The 14,984-nt window shown below is 43.6% G+C and overlaps 2 protein-coding genes across 2 annotated transcripts; one reads left to right on the top strand and one right to left on the bottom strand.

Moving 5' to 3' along the window:
- Positions 1-1,580: 1,580 nt before the first annotated feature.
- On the bottom strand, positions 1,581-12,019 carry noa1 (nitric oxide associated 1). The gene is made up of 12 exons (XM_033966471.2): positions 11,699-12,019; positions 10,601-10,801; positions 10,140-10,453; positions 9,638-9,751; positions 8,121-8,439; positions 7,409-7,576; positions 6,949-7,056; positions 6,789-6,880; positions 5,167-5,298; positions 4,340-4,456; positions 2,885-3,002; positions 1,581-2,817 (listed from the first exon to the last, which is right to left on the bottom strand). The coding sequence occupies exons 1-12, from the start codon at positions 11,919-11,921 to the stop codon at positions 2,561-2,563; spliced, it is 2,163 nt and encodes a 720-aa protein (XP_033822362.1). The 5' UTR covers positions 11,922-12,019; the 3' UTR covers positions 1,581-2,560.
- Positions 12,020-12,644: 625 nt separating this feature from the next.
- nipsnap3a (nipsnap homolog 3A (C. elegans)) lies at positions 12,645-14,826 on the top strand. The gene is made up of 5 exons (XM_033966790.2): positions 12,645-12,774; positions 13,296-13,509; positions 13,603-13,914; positions 14,429-14,494; positions 14,616-14,826. Exons 1-5 carry the CDS (start codon positions 12,730-12,732, stop codon positions 14,690-14,692), a joined length of 714 nt encoding a protein of 237 aa, XP_033822681.1. The 5' UTR covers positions 12,645-12,729; the 3' UTR covers positions 14,693-14,826.
- Positions 14,827-14,984: the final 158 nt, after the last annotated feature.

Here is a 14,984-nt window from a genome sequence, read left to right as displayed (position 1 = left end):
CAGCTAACGTGCATGCATTGTGTCACCATGGTAACTATAAATAGGCATAAGCATAAATGGAGTACACCTCCCGTCCAGCAGCCATGTAGAAACTGGAAAATCCATGTATATCTGGTGTCCCGGGTTGTGCATTACCTCACTGGCAGACCACAGCATGTACTGATGTACTGAAGTATTTGTATGTGTGTGTGTGTGTGTGTGTGTGTGTGTGTGTGTGTGTGGGGGTGTGTGTGCGTGTGTGTGTCAATCGAGTACAGGAGCCTACTATGTGCTGAGTAAGTGTTCATGGTCTTATTAAGGTCCATCCATCCATTTTCTTCTGCTTATCCAGAGCCGGATCGAGGGGGCAGCAGTCTAAGCAGGGACTCCCAGACTTCCCTCACCCCAGACACATCCTCCAGCCCAAGGTGTTCCCAGGCCAGCCGAGAGACATAGCCCCTCCTGCATGTCCTGGGTCTTCCCTGAGGCCTCCTCCCGGTGAGACATGCCCAGAACCTCCCTAGGGAGGCGTCCAGGAGGCATCCTGGACAGATGCTAAAGCCACCTCAGCTGGCTCCTTTCGACGTGTAGGAGCGGTGGCTCTACTCCAAGCTCCTCCTGTGTGACTGAGCTCCTCAGCCCATCTCTAAGGGAGCGCCCAGCCACCCTGTGGAGGAAGCCCATTTCGGCCGCTTGTATCCGTCTGTCCCTCACCCTGAGATACTTGAATTCCTTCACTTATTAAGTTGCGTAAGATTTACATTTTTCCCACCACTGGAACCATTGCCTGCAAACGGTGAAATCTTGTAATGCTTATGTAAGTTAATTTTTAAAGGAGACAGTGGCTAATAAAACATTTGTAACTATATAAAAAAAGGAAATATATGACCATTAAAAGGTTTGGACACTTTTTCAATGTTTCTTCATTCCCTTGATTATTCACACTGTAGACTCTCACTGAAGCATCAAAACTAACAATAACACATGTGAATGTAGTAAACAAAATTAAACTCAAAATAACTCCAAACTTGTTTTAGAGTTTAATCCTTTGCTTTGATCTCTGCTTGGCACAGGTGTGAAGTGGACACCATTTCAGAGACTTCATCATGAACTTCACTGAGGGAGGATAAGGGTTTGTGGCACTGTCTATAAAGCAAAGGTTAGATTCTTTGAGAATTTGAATATGAAAAATATTTTGTTGAGTTATTCAACTTTTCTTCTTTGCTACATAATTCTATATATCTTGTTTCATATATTTGATGTGTCTGTGTCTATATAAAATTAAGTCGTCACATAATGAATGAGAGGATGTGTCCAAACTTTTTCACTGGTATTTCATGTATAAAATGCTGAACCGCCTCATTTGCTTTTGGCTCCATAGAAAATGTGTGTCGTAATGTCCACAATCATGTGAGTGAAGAATGTTAACACTTTCTGAAGCTCTAGAAAAAAATAAAAAAATCATTATAATTAATTTACATTGAGAGACACTCAACTTCTGACAGTTTTTGTTTCATGTGGAAAGCTCTAATAAAGAAAGATGTATGTTTGTGTTCACCTTAATGAAATATTTTTATCTTTAGAAAGAAAAAAATATATATACAAAAACATTTTTTTTATTTTCCACAAAGATTTTGCTCTGACAAAACAAGAGCCATAAAACTGTACATATGTTCAACAATGAATGTGTACATATTTATATGCAGCCGTGTTATTCTTCTAACATGGTTTTCATATTCTTTGTCTTCATTTCTATTTTATGTATATCTGTTTGATACCACCAAAAGTCTATGAAGTAAGTATGTAACTATGAAGCCTGGAGACATGCTCATAAACACACACAGGCCCACACATCACACACATCAACTTGATTGTGAGGAGGTTTTTTTCCTTTGCTCATCACATTCTGTCTGCTCAACCTGTCCATGGAGAACGAATAAATAACAACTAAACAACAACTTGGCCATCATGTGCAATGTTTTTGTATCTGGAGACATACACACATACACTACCAGTCAAAAGTCTGGACACTTGTTTACTTTGTTAACAACTTTCTCCTTTTTATAGACATACTGAAGACACCAAATATGCCCCATGTGTCTGTGTGTTTATAGATTAGTTTAAGATTTTCTGAAATGACAATAATAAGGAACATTTCCAAATGTGATATTGGCTGTTCGTCCACTGTTTTCTTCTTAAATAGTGCCAAAAAATTGCCAAATACCAAAAAAATGTGGAATAAATAGGAGTGAGACAGATTTATTTAAATTCCCTGATAAAAGTAGATCAGCAGAAAACAGGCTCCTTCCTCAGTGGAGAACAACCAACTGACCTGCTCAAAATGCCAAAAGTGCAAACCAGGGATCAGAGCAAAGAGTGGCTATCAAAAAAAGATGTATCTAAAACAAGTTTGGAGTTATTTTAAGTGTTTTTTCTTTCATAGTTTTGATGCTTCAGTGAGAATCTACATTCTAAATAAAGAAAAACAAACAAAAAAGTGTCCAAACGTTTGACTTGTACTGTACATAGATACAAAATATACCTTAAAGATCCAAAAGTCTGAAAATGCATTACATACATATCATTGACCCATAATGGACGCTGCAGCACCAGCATGCCCCTTCCTGCTTTTGCTCTTTTTGGCTCCTGATTGGCTGGACAGTGGTTTTGTCGGGGGTTTGCGTGTTTTGTAGGCAGCAGACTTCTTGATGCGTGCTCCTTTGAGCATCACCACACGAGGCAGCAGAGAGGGCACTCTCACAGTGACCGCACCCCCCTCCGGAGACCACACCCTCACGTCGATGACATCACCAGGAGGCGGAGTCACAGCCACCCAACCTACAGCACATAATGATTTATAACTGAAGTACTTATACATCTTTACTGCAGTGTACACCGCTGGTACCTGCAGAGGAGATCTTGATGTCTGCCGCTGCTTCATCGTAGCCTTTTCCTTGGATCTGGAGGTCAGAGGGGAGGAGTTTAGGAAAAGTCTTCATCCGTTCGGCTCCTCCCATGGGCACCTGGGGTAGCACACAGCAATAAAGCAAACTTAGGAACATTACCAAAACACTTGAACCTAATGATGATACTTTAATCTTCAAGTGTACAAAAACAGTGTGGGCAGCAGATCCAACATGAGGATCTGAGGACTGTCTGACACAGCACATGTGATGTTCTGGTTTAGACTGTGGATGTGTAACATGGGGCACATGAGGATCACAGCACACATGTACTGTGGCCTCACTGAGTATTTAACAAGACTAAATACAAGTAATGCTCAAAATCACAAAAGGTGTTTGTTATATATAGTTTAGTTCAATTTAAACAAACTATTCTAGCAATAATTTCTAGTCTAGACAATTGTTCTCCAAAGTGTGACTTAACATCACATTCTAATGTCCAATCTGATTATACCCTCAGTCTTATGACTTCCCCTGTTCCTCTTTACATGTCCAGCCAGAACCACAAGCTTGTATTTGTATAGCTAGAGAATTTTCAAGAGGAGATGTCTTCAGCATTTGAGAGACATGAGATACAAAGTAGCGGCTGTGATTGAACCAGTCCAAGTCAGAACAGAGGTTTTTCACCCACATGGTCCGATTCCAGACCCTTCTGGATTCAAACAGAATGTAGAAGGGATTTTTCCTCGAGGATGGGAGCCTCCTCCGGTTTATCGTGGTCATAGTGAACCCTCTCCTCAGCTAAACTCAAGCTGAACAAACTCTGGCTTGGCCTGGTCTGAGTAGAATAACTCTGGGTTACAAATTAAACTCAGGTCAGTTCAACCTGTTTTGTGAAATAGGACCACTATGTTCAAGAGATACTCTGCAGTGACATCATGCAGAGGGGGGATTATGCATACATGTGTATGGCGTAATGTTCAGCGGTTAACATGGCGCCACATCACACATATTAGAAAAAACTCTCACAAAAAGTTTTAATAGTCTGAAACTCAAGAAAAATACAAAATGGATTTAAAGAGCACATTTTCAGGAGCCTGTGATCAATCTGAGTGTTCATGGTCATGTTTAGGAGTTTGATTTCCAACAAAAAGGTGAGAGTGACTCACTGAAAAACTTGGCTAATTCTAGCTAGCTTGTGACTGTAATGTTATTTGAGAGGGACTTGTTTAACAGCACAAATCAGCTTAAGTTTAACTTGAGTAACAGAGCTTCAGACAGAGCAGTGCCTACAGTTAGCTTCATACCCCCAGGGTATGTTGATGACATCAGCTCCTAAGTATCAATTGTTGTTGTTATGCCATGATGCTGGTCACATACTATGGGAATGCTAATCTAGACCATGATGTAAAATTGATTATAGCAAAGTTGGACAATCTTGTGTGCAAATGTGTTACCCCGAGCAGCCTCTCCCCCGCGTGCTTCTCATACACGCTGTCCGCCCTTTCCACACTGGACACATGCACCGGGAGCTCACCAGAGACCAGAACCGAGAACCATGCCGACTTAGGGCCCTGCAACACAAACAAATGCATTTAGAACAAGGCCTAAGCCAGTACTGAACTTTGAAAAAAACCCAATACTAAACCCAGTCTAAGCCAGGATTAGACCAGGTCTTAAAATAATTTAACTTGTACAGGTTGGTATAAAATTCCACGAATAACAAGAACTGTATGAATGCAGGTACTTCATGGATTTATTTATGTCATAATTGAAATTGTGATTATTTAAAGGGGGGGGTATTATACAATTTAGACCTTTTGGAGTGTTAAAAATGAAAGTGAAATGTGTAAAATATGTTAATATGTTGTTTAGGGCAAATATAGCATTTTCACAACACCAAAAGGTGACACAGTGATCTAAAAATGTATGTGTTAGCAGTTAATACCCCATAGAAGTGAAATACCCCACCTTTAACAATAGTCAAAAATGAGCCATTAGAGGAAGAACATACTAGGATCATTTAACAACATTCTTTTGTGATTTATGTTTTAACCCCACTGTAGAGTAGACCAGAGGCTTTGCTCAATCAGAACAGAATTAACTAGTTTCTACAACATGTTTTGTAATTGTTTGGAGCAATACTGCACATCAGGGCTAGATTGAAGTAGTTAGTTGGGCGTTGGTCAGAAAGTCTCTCAAACTCTGCCACAAACTTACTTCATTTCAACAGATCTAGGAGGTAACATGTAGTACAGTGTGTAGTAGGAGAATTAGGACTCACACTGATGAAGTCGATGCGGACTAGACCTCCCACAAACAGACAAGAACCTGGTTTGAGCACAAAAGTCCGAGGAACCAGAGCTTGGACTGGGACCACAGCCCGGATCTCCTGCTCGGTCAACAGCTTCAGCATCTGCAGCAAACACAAGGAACACACCATAGCATCCTGTTTGACTTCTGACCATATATGTCCACACCTTAGAATCCTGCTCTAACCATACATTTCCACACCTTAGCATGCTGTTGTCATCATATATGGTCACACCTTAGCATCCAGTTCTAAACTTAAATAGTTGAAACCAGAAGTTAACATACACTTTATAAAAAGACACATTTTTTTTTCTCACTATCTGACATGAAATCAGAGTAAACTTTTCCCATTTTAGGTTAATTGGAATTACCAAAATTATTCTTCCCAAGAGAACTGGTGTAACTGAGCCAAGTTTGTAGGCTGCCATACTCGCACATCCCTTTTCAGGTCTACCCATAAATTTTCAATAGGATTGAGATCAGGACTTTGTGATGGCCACTACAAAACACTGACTTTGTTATTCTTAAGCCACTTTGTGACCTGTTTGGCTGTATGCTTCTGGTCATTGTCCATTTGGAAGACCCATTTGTGCTTAAGCTTCAACTTTCTGGCTGATGTCTTGAGATGTTACTTCAGTATTTCCACATAACGTTCTTTCCTCATGATGCCATCTATTTTGTGAAGTGCATCAGTCCCTCCTGCAGCAAAACAACCCCACAACATGATGCTGCCACCCTGGTATTTCACACTTGGAATGGTGTTGTCAGGTTTGCAACAGTAACAGTTCAATTTTAGTTTCATCAGACTACAGGACATGTCTTCAAAAATTGCAAATTCTATATAAAAAGACACATGCTTTGCAAATAAACACAGGGACAAACGTCCCTGTGTTTATTTGCAAAGCATGTGTCTTTTTATATAGAGTAAGCAAACTACTGGTTTCAACTGTTTATCAAGCATCGTGTTCTGACCATGTATGTCCCACCTAAGCATCCTTCTCACCATATGTGACCACATGGACCATATGTTTTATCAAAAATGTTATTTTCTGAATTCATATCTATTAACCACCCAAAGGAATTTAATATGTTAATATGACAGGCCTAATTCTATCAGTCCTAGTCATAAAACAAAGCTATGCTCCTCTGGCTCTGCTCCTCTGGCTCTGCTCCTCTGGCTCTGCTCCTCTGGCTCTGCTCCTCTGGCCCTGCTCCTCTGGCCCTGCTCCTCTGGCCCTGCTCCTCTGGCCCTGCTCCTCTGGCGCTCCCTGCTCCTCTGGCGCTCCCTGCTCCTCTGGCGCTCCCTGCTCCTCTGGCGCTCCCTGCTCCTCTGGCGCTCCCTGCTCCTCTGGCGCTCCCTGCTCCTCTGGCGCTCCCTGCTCCTCTGGCGCTCCCTGCTCCTCTGGCGCTCCCTGCTCCTCTGGCGTTCCCTGCTCCTCTGGCGTTCCCTGCTCCTCTGGCGTTCCCTGCTCCTCTGGCTCTCCCTGCTCCTCTGGCTCTCCCTGCTCCACTGGCTCTCTGCTCCTCTGCTCCTCTGGCTCTCTGCTCCTCTGTCCTCTGGCTCTCTGCTCCTCTGGCTCTCTGCTCCCTTACATCTTGGTCTTTGAGGATTCCTGGAGTGTCGTAGAGCCAGTGTGCATCTCTCGCATGGTGTGGAGCCAGTTCCTCTTCAATTTTCTCTGCAACTGAACAAACACAGAATATAAATCAGGTCTAGACAAGAATTAAACTAAGACTAAACAAGAATTCCAACCTGGTCTGGTCATAAGTCCATCCTCCGTTTCTCCAAAAGCCAGCACGTCTGGATCAAACTGGATCTCCTCAGGTCTGGAGAGGGTTTTGAACGTTCTCCCGACATGCCCTGGGACAAAAACAAAGCAAAGAAGCCAGGCGAGGGTTAAAGTCTGCAATTTTTGGCACAGTTTGAAAAAGTGTAGACAATATGGCGATACGGAGAAATTTGAAACTTTATTTTGATTTGATTATTTTGATTAAGGAATGGTCTCAATACCATAATGTTGATAAAAACACTGTTTCTGTAGAATAGAATAAAAAGTGATTTTCCACATTAAATAGTAGTACTTTCTCTTCTATTCCCATGTGGCCTTAACGGATGCATGGAAAGTGAAGCTTGTTTTAAGGCTGTACCAAACCAATCTAAACTGATACCACTGGTGCAAGACTGTCCAGAGTAAAAGCTTCTACTGACTTACCTGAAACGTACCCACACTCCTGGCCCCTCCTGTTCTCTGTACCCGCTGTCGTACCCGGTTCAATACCCTGGAGAAGCATGGCGTCCTCCTTCAATCTCTGCTGGCGTCGGAGGAGCCGTGCTGGGGTCGGGTTCAGGATGGGGAACTTGAGCAGGTTCAGAGTGGTCCCTGAAACAAAAAGAGATCAGACCTGACTTATGGACTGTGGAAACTGATCTAATAGTGATTTTTAATGTGTTTTGGTGACAGGACTAGTTTATGGCAAAGTTTGCCTTCACAAAGCGGTGCAATTATCCAACAACAAAGACTGTCAGTTGATTGGTGTCAGTTGAAAGGACTTGATGACAAGGTTTAACAGTTCCAGATTATAAATTTGGAGATTCCTTTCAAAAACAGTGACTCCCATAGATGTCTGTGTAGACCCTCAGTCGGACAGATTTAACTTCGTCGTTTGCTATGACTCCCATAGTGTTACATTGGCCTCGCCCTCCATCTGAGATTATGACATCACCCAATTCAAGAACAAAAACCACACCCTACTGCAGCCCACTTGGAAGTAAAAGTAGCAATTTAGCAGTAGTACATATTGCAGTAATAGTTGCAGTAGCAGTGGTAGTTCTAGTAGCAGTAGTAGTAGCAGTGATAGTAGTAGTAGTAGTAGTGGTAGTAGTAGTTGTTCTAGTAGCAGTGGTAGTTCCAGTAACAGCGGTACCAGGCCAAGGTGACTCCGTAGCCCTCCGGGACCCTGAGAGTCGGTTGTAGTCGGACTCGAGCAGAGCGTTGAAGAGTGTGGACTTCCCGGCGTTAGCAGACCCCACCAGCACCACGTCGCCCTTGTGTCTCCAGACCCTGTGGAGCCCCGAGACGAGGGTCTCGATCCCGAAGCCGGTCTTGGCACTGACCAGGTTGACGGACAGCGGCTGGTACCCGGTCACAGTGTGGATGTACTCCTGGAGCCGCTTCTTTACACAACTCACGTCCAACGGGGTCAAGACAGGAAGAAGGTCCAGCTTTGTGCCCACTACTGCCACCTACAGGACAAGACAGGGAACTGTTAGTTAGTCCCTGGGTTTAGTCCCTGGGTTTAGTCCCTGGGTTTAGTCCCTGGGTTTAGTCCCTGGGTTTAGTCCCTGGGTTTAGTCCCTGGGTTTAGTCCCTGGGTTTAGTCCCTGGGTTTAGTCCCTGGGTTTAGTCCCTGGGTTTAGTCCCTGGGTTTAGTCCCTGGGTTTAGTCCCTGGGTTTAGTCCCTGGGTTTAGTCCCTGGGTTTAGTCCCTGGGTTTACATTGATGTATATGTCCAACCAGAATATTGGCTGACCAGATATTTAGGTAGCTGATATTGATACTGCAAATTTATCAGTATCGGCACCGATATCTGAGATAAGTATCTGACCAGTGCTTACCTAGGAAAAACTGTTGAAAATTACAAAAAGTACAAGTAGAGGTGAGTTCAAAAACAGAATCCCTCTACCTATGTCATCAACACTGAAAATTCTATCCATAACACAGAAACTATTTATGCATAAGGAAGATTTTGGCCATTGTTTATATTATGGTTGCGGGTGACAGTTATGGAATTAACTCTACGAATGCCACATCTGTTGTCCATGTCCAAACAGGAAGTAAAATTGTAAACTTCACCAAAATAAAATAAGTAGAAAAACCTAGACAAGCTTTTTTACACAAATTACGTTAAATCAGAGCTATTGTGCTTGTGCTCTACAGTTATAATCTATGACCCCTGTGGATCATTATGTTAGAATTTACACATTTTAAAATCACAACATTCATTGTGATTAAAAAAACAAGTCTGCTGACGTCCACTTTAGAAATCTGCGGTGCCCAATGGGAGCTGACATTGCTGTAAACATCAACAAAGTGCCCCATGCTGTCAGCGCCCCCTATGGATATCAGATCATCACAACAGTGATTAATAAAACAAATTGGAAAACAAAGTCAATATAGAGCAGTGTGCATGTGACAGTAAAAAGGGTAGTTGATCTGCAAAATGCCGAGTTGAAAATAAGAGTTTAAAGATTAGTCAAACATGCATGAAGTTGGGTTGAGAAAATGATGAGGGGAAACAACTACATCGTTAAGAGCGCTGAAAAAATGATTTTACAAAATAGGTCTAAGGGAACTATGTTTTAGTGAAATGAGTGGTCTAACCTGCTGTATTCACTTAAAATCATCAATATATTGAACAGAGTAGTTAAGACCACTCCAGACCTGTTTGTTGGATCCAATCAGGTCCTGGAGGTCTGGGATGATCGAGTCGGGCAGATCCACCAAATCGACCACCAGGAGAACCAGGACCCGGGCTGAGCGAAGTCTGGACGAGATCTTAGACAAAACAGACCCAGTTAGTCTTGGTTTTGTTAGTTCCTGGGCTTAGTTCCTGGGCTTAGTTCCTGGGCTTAGTTCCTGGGCTTAGTTCCTGGGCTTAGTTCCTGGGCTTAGTTCCTGGGCTTAGTTCCTGGGCTTAGTTCCTGGGCTTAGTTCCTGGGCTTAGTTCCTGGGCTTAGTTCCTGGGCTTAGTCCCTGGGCTCAGTTCCTGGGCTCAGTTCCTGGGCTCAGTCCCTCGCCTTAGTCCCTCGCCTTAGTCCCGCGCCTTAGTCCCTCGCCTTAGTCCCGCGCCTTAGTCCCGCGCCTTAGTCCCGCGCCTTAGTCCCGCGCCTTAGTCCCTCTGTTTATCTTTAGTCTTGTATTGAGATGTGGGTTTAGGACTCACAGTTTGTCTGAAGTGGTCCTGGTTCAGCGTGACCTCTAGGATCTGCTGGTGGTGGGTGAGGAGGTGACAGCGCTGGCACAGAGTCCGATTCGAGCTGGACTTGGGTTTGCCTTTGGTCTTTCCCTGGTCTTTGTTCAGGTTTTTGTCCTGTTTTTTGTCTTGGTCTTGGTCCTGGTCTTGGAGGTTCTTGAAGAGGTGCAGAGGCAGGAACCCCGGGACCACAGGGTCTATGGTCTGCAGCAGAGCCCCACAGCCAGAGCAGGGGACTGACGAGAACCTAGCACTTGGGTCTAGATCTGGATCTAGATCAGGATCTAGACCAAGACATGAGACAGAAGCTTATCGACGGGCTCATTCTGTGTAGTTAATGGACTTGTTCTATTAGTGGCCTATTACTAGGGATGGGCCAGTATGGATTTTTTTTTTCTAACCAGCTGAATGTGTTTTGTTGTGTTCTATACCTGGTCCAGTCTGGGCTGGGCTCAGACTTGAAGTTGGGGAGTCATGGAAGTGGATCAGGTTCTCGCTCTGGTCCTCATCCAGGCTCACCATGGTCTTAAGAGTCTGTAGCTGCCGTTCCAAGCCCCGCCTCTTCCTGTGTGCTGGGATAATGTGCTCGCGAGAGGTCAAAGGAGCAGGGTCAGGGGGCATCCGAAACGCATCTGGACGAGAGACCAAAACATCAAGCATTTTTAATATCCATTGTTTACTACTAAAGAGGGAAGTGTCTGGGGAGAGGGAGAGCAGTCAGACTGTTCTATGTAGCAGTTCTCATCCTGGGGCTCCCAAGCTTCACTATGAGTCCCCAGGGTTTTTTTTTATAAGTCTAGACTGCATGAATAATTATAAAAAGAAGGTGCATGTTGAAAATCTAAAGCCACAGTCCGTAACATTTTGCCATAATTAGACCAAAAAAAAATCCTTTTTTCCTTTTGTTTCTGTTTATTTCACTGAAAAACATAGAAAGCGTGTGTCCTTAGGGCCTCCTCCTACTTGTTTCCATGGAAATGTTGTTCTTTTGGCTATAATCTTCCATAGTATGACATACAAGTTATCTACCTCCAAGGATGATTTTAACTTTCTATTTCTATGCCATGGAAACTCGCAGGTGAGGTCTAACTAAGCAATAAATGATTCATGATTTTATAAGAAACAAACCAGGACTAAACGGAGATCTGGGGACTGAAGGTCAAGGTCTGAGCTGAAGCTTAAAACTAACCTGGAGCTGAGCAACACCAACTGCAGTCCAGAAGGTGAACCAGGTCTGAACCAGGTCTAAACTAGGTCTGAACCAGATCTGAAACCAGGTCTGAACTAGGTCTGAACTAGGTCTAAACCAGGTCTGGACCAGGTCTAAACTAGGTCTGAACCAGATCTGAACCAGGTCTGGACCAGGTCAGGACCAGGTCAGGACCAGGTCTAAAATACGTCTGAACCAGGTCTGGACCAGGTCAGGACCAGGTCTGAACCAGGTCTGAACCAGGTCTGGACCAGGTCAGGACCAGGTCTAAAATACGTCTGAACCAGGTCTGAACTCGGTCTAAACTAAGCCTCTTCACCTGTCAAGTCGTGGTCCAGGTCTTGTTTCGGGTCCACACAGTCCTCAAAGATGAACTGCTCCGTGAGTCCAGGGTCCACGGTGCAGCTGTGGATCTGTGGCCGGGTACCGAGGCTCGGGAGGCGGCTGTGGGACAGCGGCGCCCCGCGGGTCATCGATCTCCGGGAGCCGGCGCTCACACAAGCGCGCAGGCCGGACAGGGAGGCTCGGAGCCCCGGGAGCATGGTGCGGGTCTGATCGGGTCTAGTCTGGGTCAGTCTGGATCAGATCAGTCCGAGGTAAACAACATGCGCCTCGCTACAGGAGGAGCACGTGACCTCTGTCCGGGAAAGACACGGAGCGCTGCAATGCCACCGTCTGGACAGGGGAGAACACTGCGCTTTTTTCTTAACTTTGTTTCGGAATTAAAACGTATATAATTTAACAAAACAAAAATGGCATGACATATATAATTGAAATTAAATTATACAATAGCCAAAACAACAAACAAACAAAAACTAAGCAAAACTTGGCACTTCAGAAAATAAGTAAATATAAAAGAAGTACGAATTAATTGTAAAAAAAAATTCACCATTGTTTCTTCATTGATGAGGAGCAGGAGAGGATCAACTCACTCAACTGGTTATTTTGTCTGGGGGTAATGTTTTCTGATTTATCACATTGTGTTGTATTTTGTATTGTATTGTATTTATTCATTAATATTTTAAATAGCATAAGATTATTCTGGTTTATACTCTGTCATTGTTAAGCACTTTTACGTCCATTTATTGAAAGTATAAAATGATACAAACAATAGGTTATTCACATGACTAAATGACATGTGAATTAACAAATTTCGTGACAGTGGGCCAGTGAGAGCTCTGTCTCAGACAGGATCTCTGATCACTCCTCCTGTCACACTTTACCCCACAGGCCCTGGACTAGTCCAGAGAGTCTAAACTGGGCTTGAATCAAGATAGAAACAAGGGCTAAAGCAGGACAACTCCAAGACAAAAACTGATCTAAATCAGGACTAAACAGGACTGAAGAGCCATGATGCAGTGGTCCAGACTGGGACGAGTTCTGCTGCAAAATCAGGTACCCTATTATCACAGATATATACACACACATACATACACACAAACTCACATGCACTCACTAATGCACTCAAGTATAAATAATTTACAGAACACACATGAATATGGCAACTGAATGTTTTAAATCTGCACCCACCAATAGTAGCAGTAAAGCAGCATTATGTAGTACTGCATAGGCTGTGTGGTTAAATATAAACTGTACAGAGTCCAAAGACCACCTCAGACCCACTACAGAAAAAACACAGCTAAGACAGTAGTTTGGCTACATTTTTGGTTGTAATACAGGAAAAGGTGTTAGTAGGGAGTTGCATGTGTTAGACCTAGTTTAGTCCTAGTTTAGACCTAGTTTAGTCCTAGTTTAGACTGGGTTTAGTTTTAGATTTGACCTGGCTTAGTCCTAGTTTAGACCTGGTTTAAACCTAGTTTTGTCTAAAGTTCTGCTGTATTTAATTTTGTAACAAACTATAGAGCATTTCCTCTTGAGCAGTGAGACTTGTTGAGTGCAACCCTGGTTTTCCTCAGGTCCAGATCCGGTCCGGGTTCTGCTCCTCAGCTCCTCCCCTGGACCGGGCCCTGTACGAGTTCCGGGTCTATGACGTCCAGCCACACTTGTACACACGCTTCCTGCAACTGACCAATCAGAAGATCCACCTGAGGACCGCACACTCGCAGCTCATTGGCTACTGGAGCGTGGAGTATGGAGCCCTCAACCAGTTTTTCCACATCTGGAGATATGGTACTAAACCAGGACTGAACCTGGACTAAACCTGGACTGCACTTGAAGTAAACCTGGTCTACTTTTACTTGAGTACTTTTGTATCCTCTTCAGAAAGCTACTCCCAGCGTGCAGCAGTGAGGTCATCATTGGCGCAGGACCCTGATTGGCTGGAGCAATACATCTCAAAGGCCATTCCTATGCTCACAAAGCAGACAAATGAGGTGGCTCGACTGTTGCCGTGGCAACCAATGAAGGACCCACCCACAGAGGGGGGGGTGTTTGAGTTGCAGCGCTTCCATATTAAGCCAAAAGGGTGGGGCCTCTGTGAACAGGGCCTGAAGAATTTCATCCAATCCCAACATGCACCTGGCCTTGGCCAAGTCATAGGAGCCTTCAGTAACGACATTGGAGAAAACAACACTGGTGAGAATAAGACCTGGTTTAGTCCTGGTTTAGTCCTGGTTTAGTCTCGGTTTAGTCCTGGTTTAGTCCTGGTTTAGTCTCAGTTACTATACAATACTAAGAAGTAAAGTAAAAGGAAGCTGGATGAAATTTTTGTTCAAAGTTTGAATCAGAAGAACGGGGTGGGATTAAATAAGTGTACACTTCTTCCCACATCCCTTTTGAGAATGTTCAATGTTTTTTGTGGAAGATAATTTATTTTATTTTATGGACTGTAATGACATGTACTACATGATTTATGAACATACTCAAATAAAATTCAATTCAATTCAAAAAAAAATTCAATTCAATTCAGTTTAGTCCTGGTTTGGATCTGGTTTAGTCCTGGTTTATTTCTGGTTTATTCCTGGTTTAATCCTGCTTTAGTCTTGATTTAGTCTTGGTTTAGTCTTGGTTTAGTCCTGGTTTAGTCCTGGTTTAGTCCTGGTTTTGTCCAGGACTAAACCTGGACTGTGATCTGCTTGTGTGTGCACAGTCCAGGTTCTGTGGTGGTTCCAGAGTCCGGATCATTGGGCTGAGACCAGAGACCAACGGGAAACAGGTAAGATTCACTTACAGATCACAAGATCAGGAATGCTACTATACTACCACTAATACTTTTACGACTAAAACTAGTACTATTTTTACAGCTGAAAATAACACTACCATCCTGTCTGTTTCAGCTCAGAGCATAGAGGAGCATCTGGATTCTGTCTCAAACAAACTACTGTTTCCTCTGCCCTTCTCCCCCATGAAATAAACCAAGACAAATCCAGACTCTGTTGGTATCAATCAGTATCACTGTATTTGTCCCTGAGGGGCAGTTGAAGCGCATTGAGCAGTAAAATACAATAATAATTGTCATTAATAATCAAACAAAAGTCTCAGTGCAGGTAGAGTCATCAGAACCAGAGTTAGGGCAATTTGAGGGGAGTAACAGCCCTAAAGACAAAAGTGCCCCCCTTTGTATCAACAGCAGCCTCCAGGGGGAGCCAGGTGAACTGGAGACACAACAGGAAAGCCTCTTCTATGCCATTCTCTCACTTCGTTCT

This window comes from Periophthalmus magnuspinnatus, chromosome 5 (genome assembly GCF_009829125.3).
Source record: "Periophthalmus magnuspinnatus isolate fPerMag1 chromosome 5, fPerMag1.2.pri, whole genome shotgun sequence".
NCBI classification, from domain to species: Eukaryota; Metazoa; Chordata; class Actinopteri; order Gobiiformes; family Gobiidae; genus Periophthalmus; species Periophthalmus magnuspinnatus.
The sequence above is the reverse complement of the archived record's forward strand: the minus strand, read 5'-3'. Positions and strand labels throughout refer to the sequence as shown.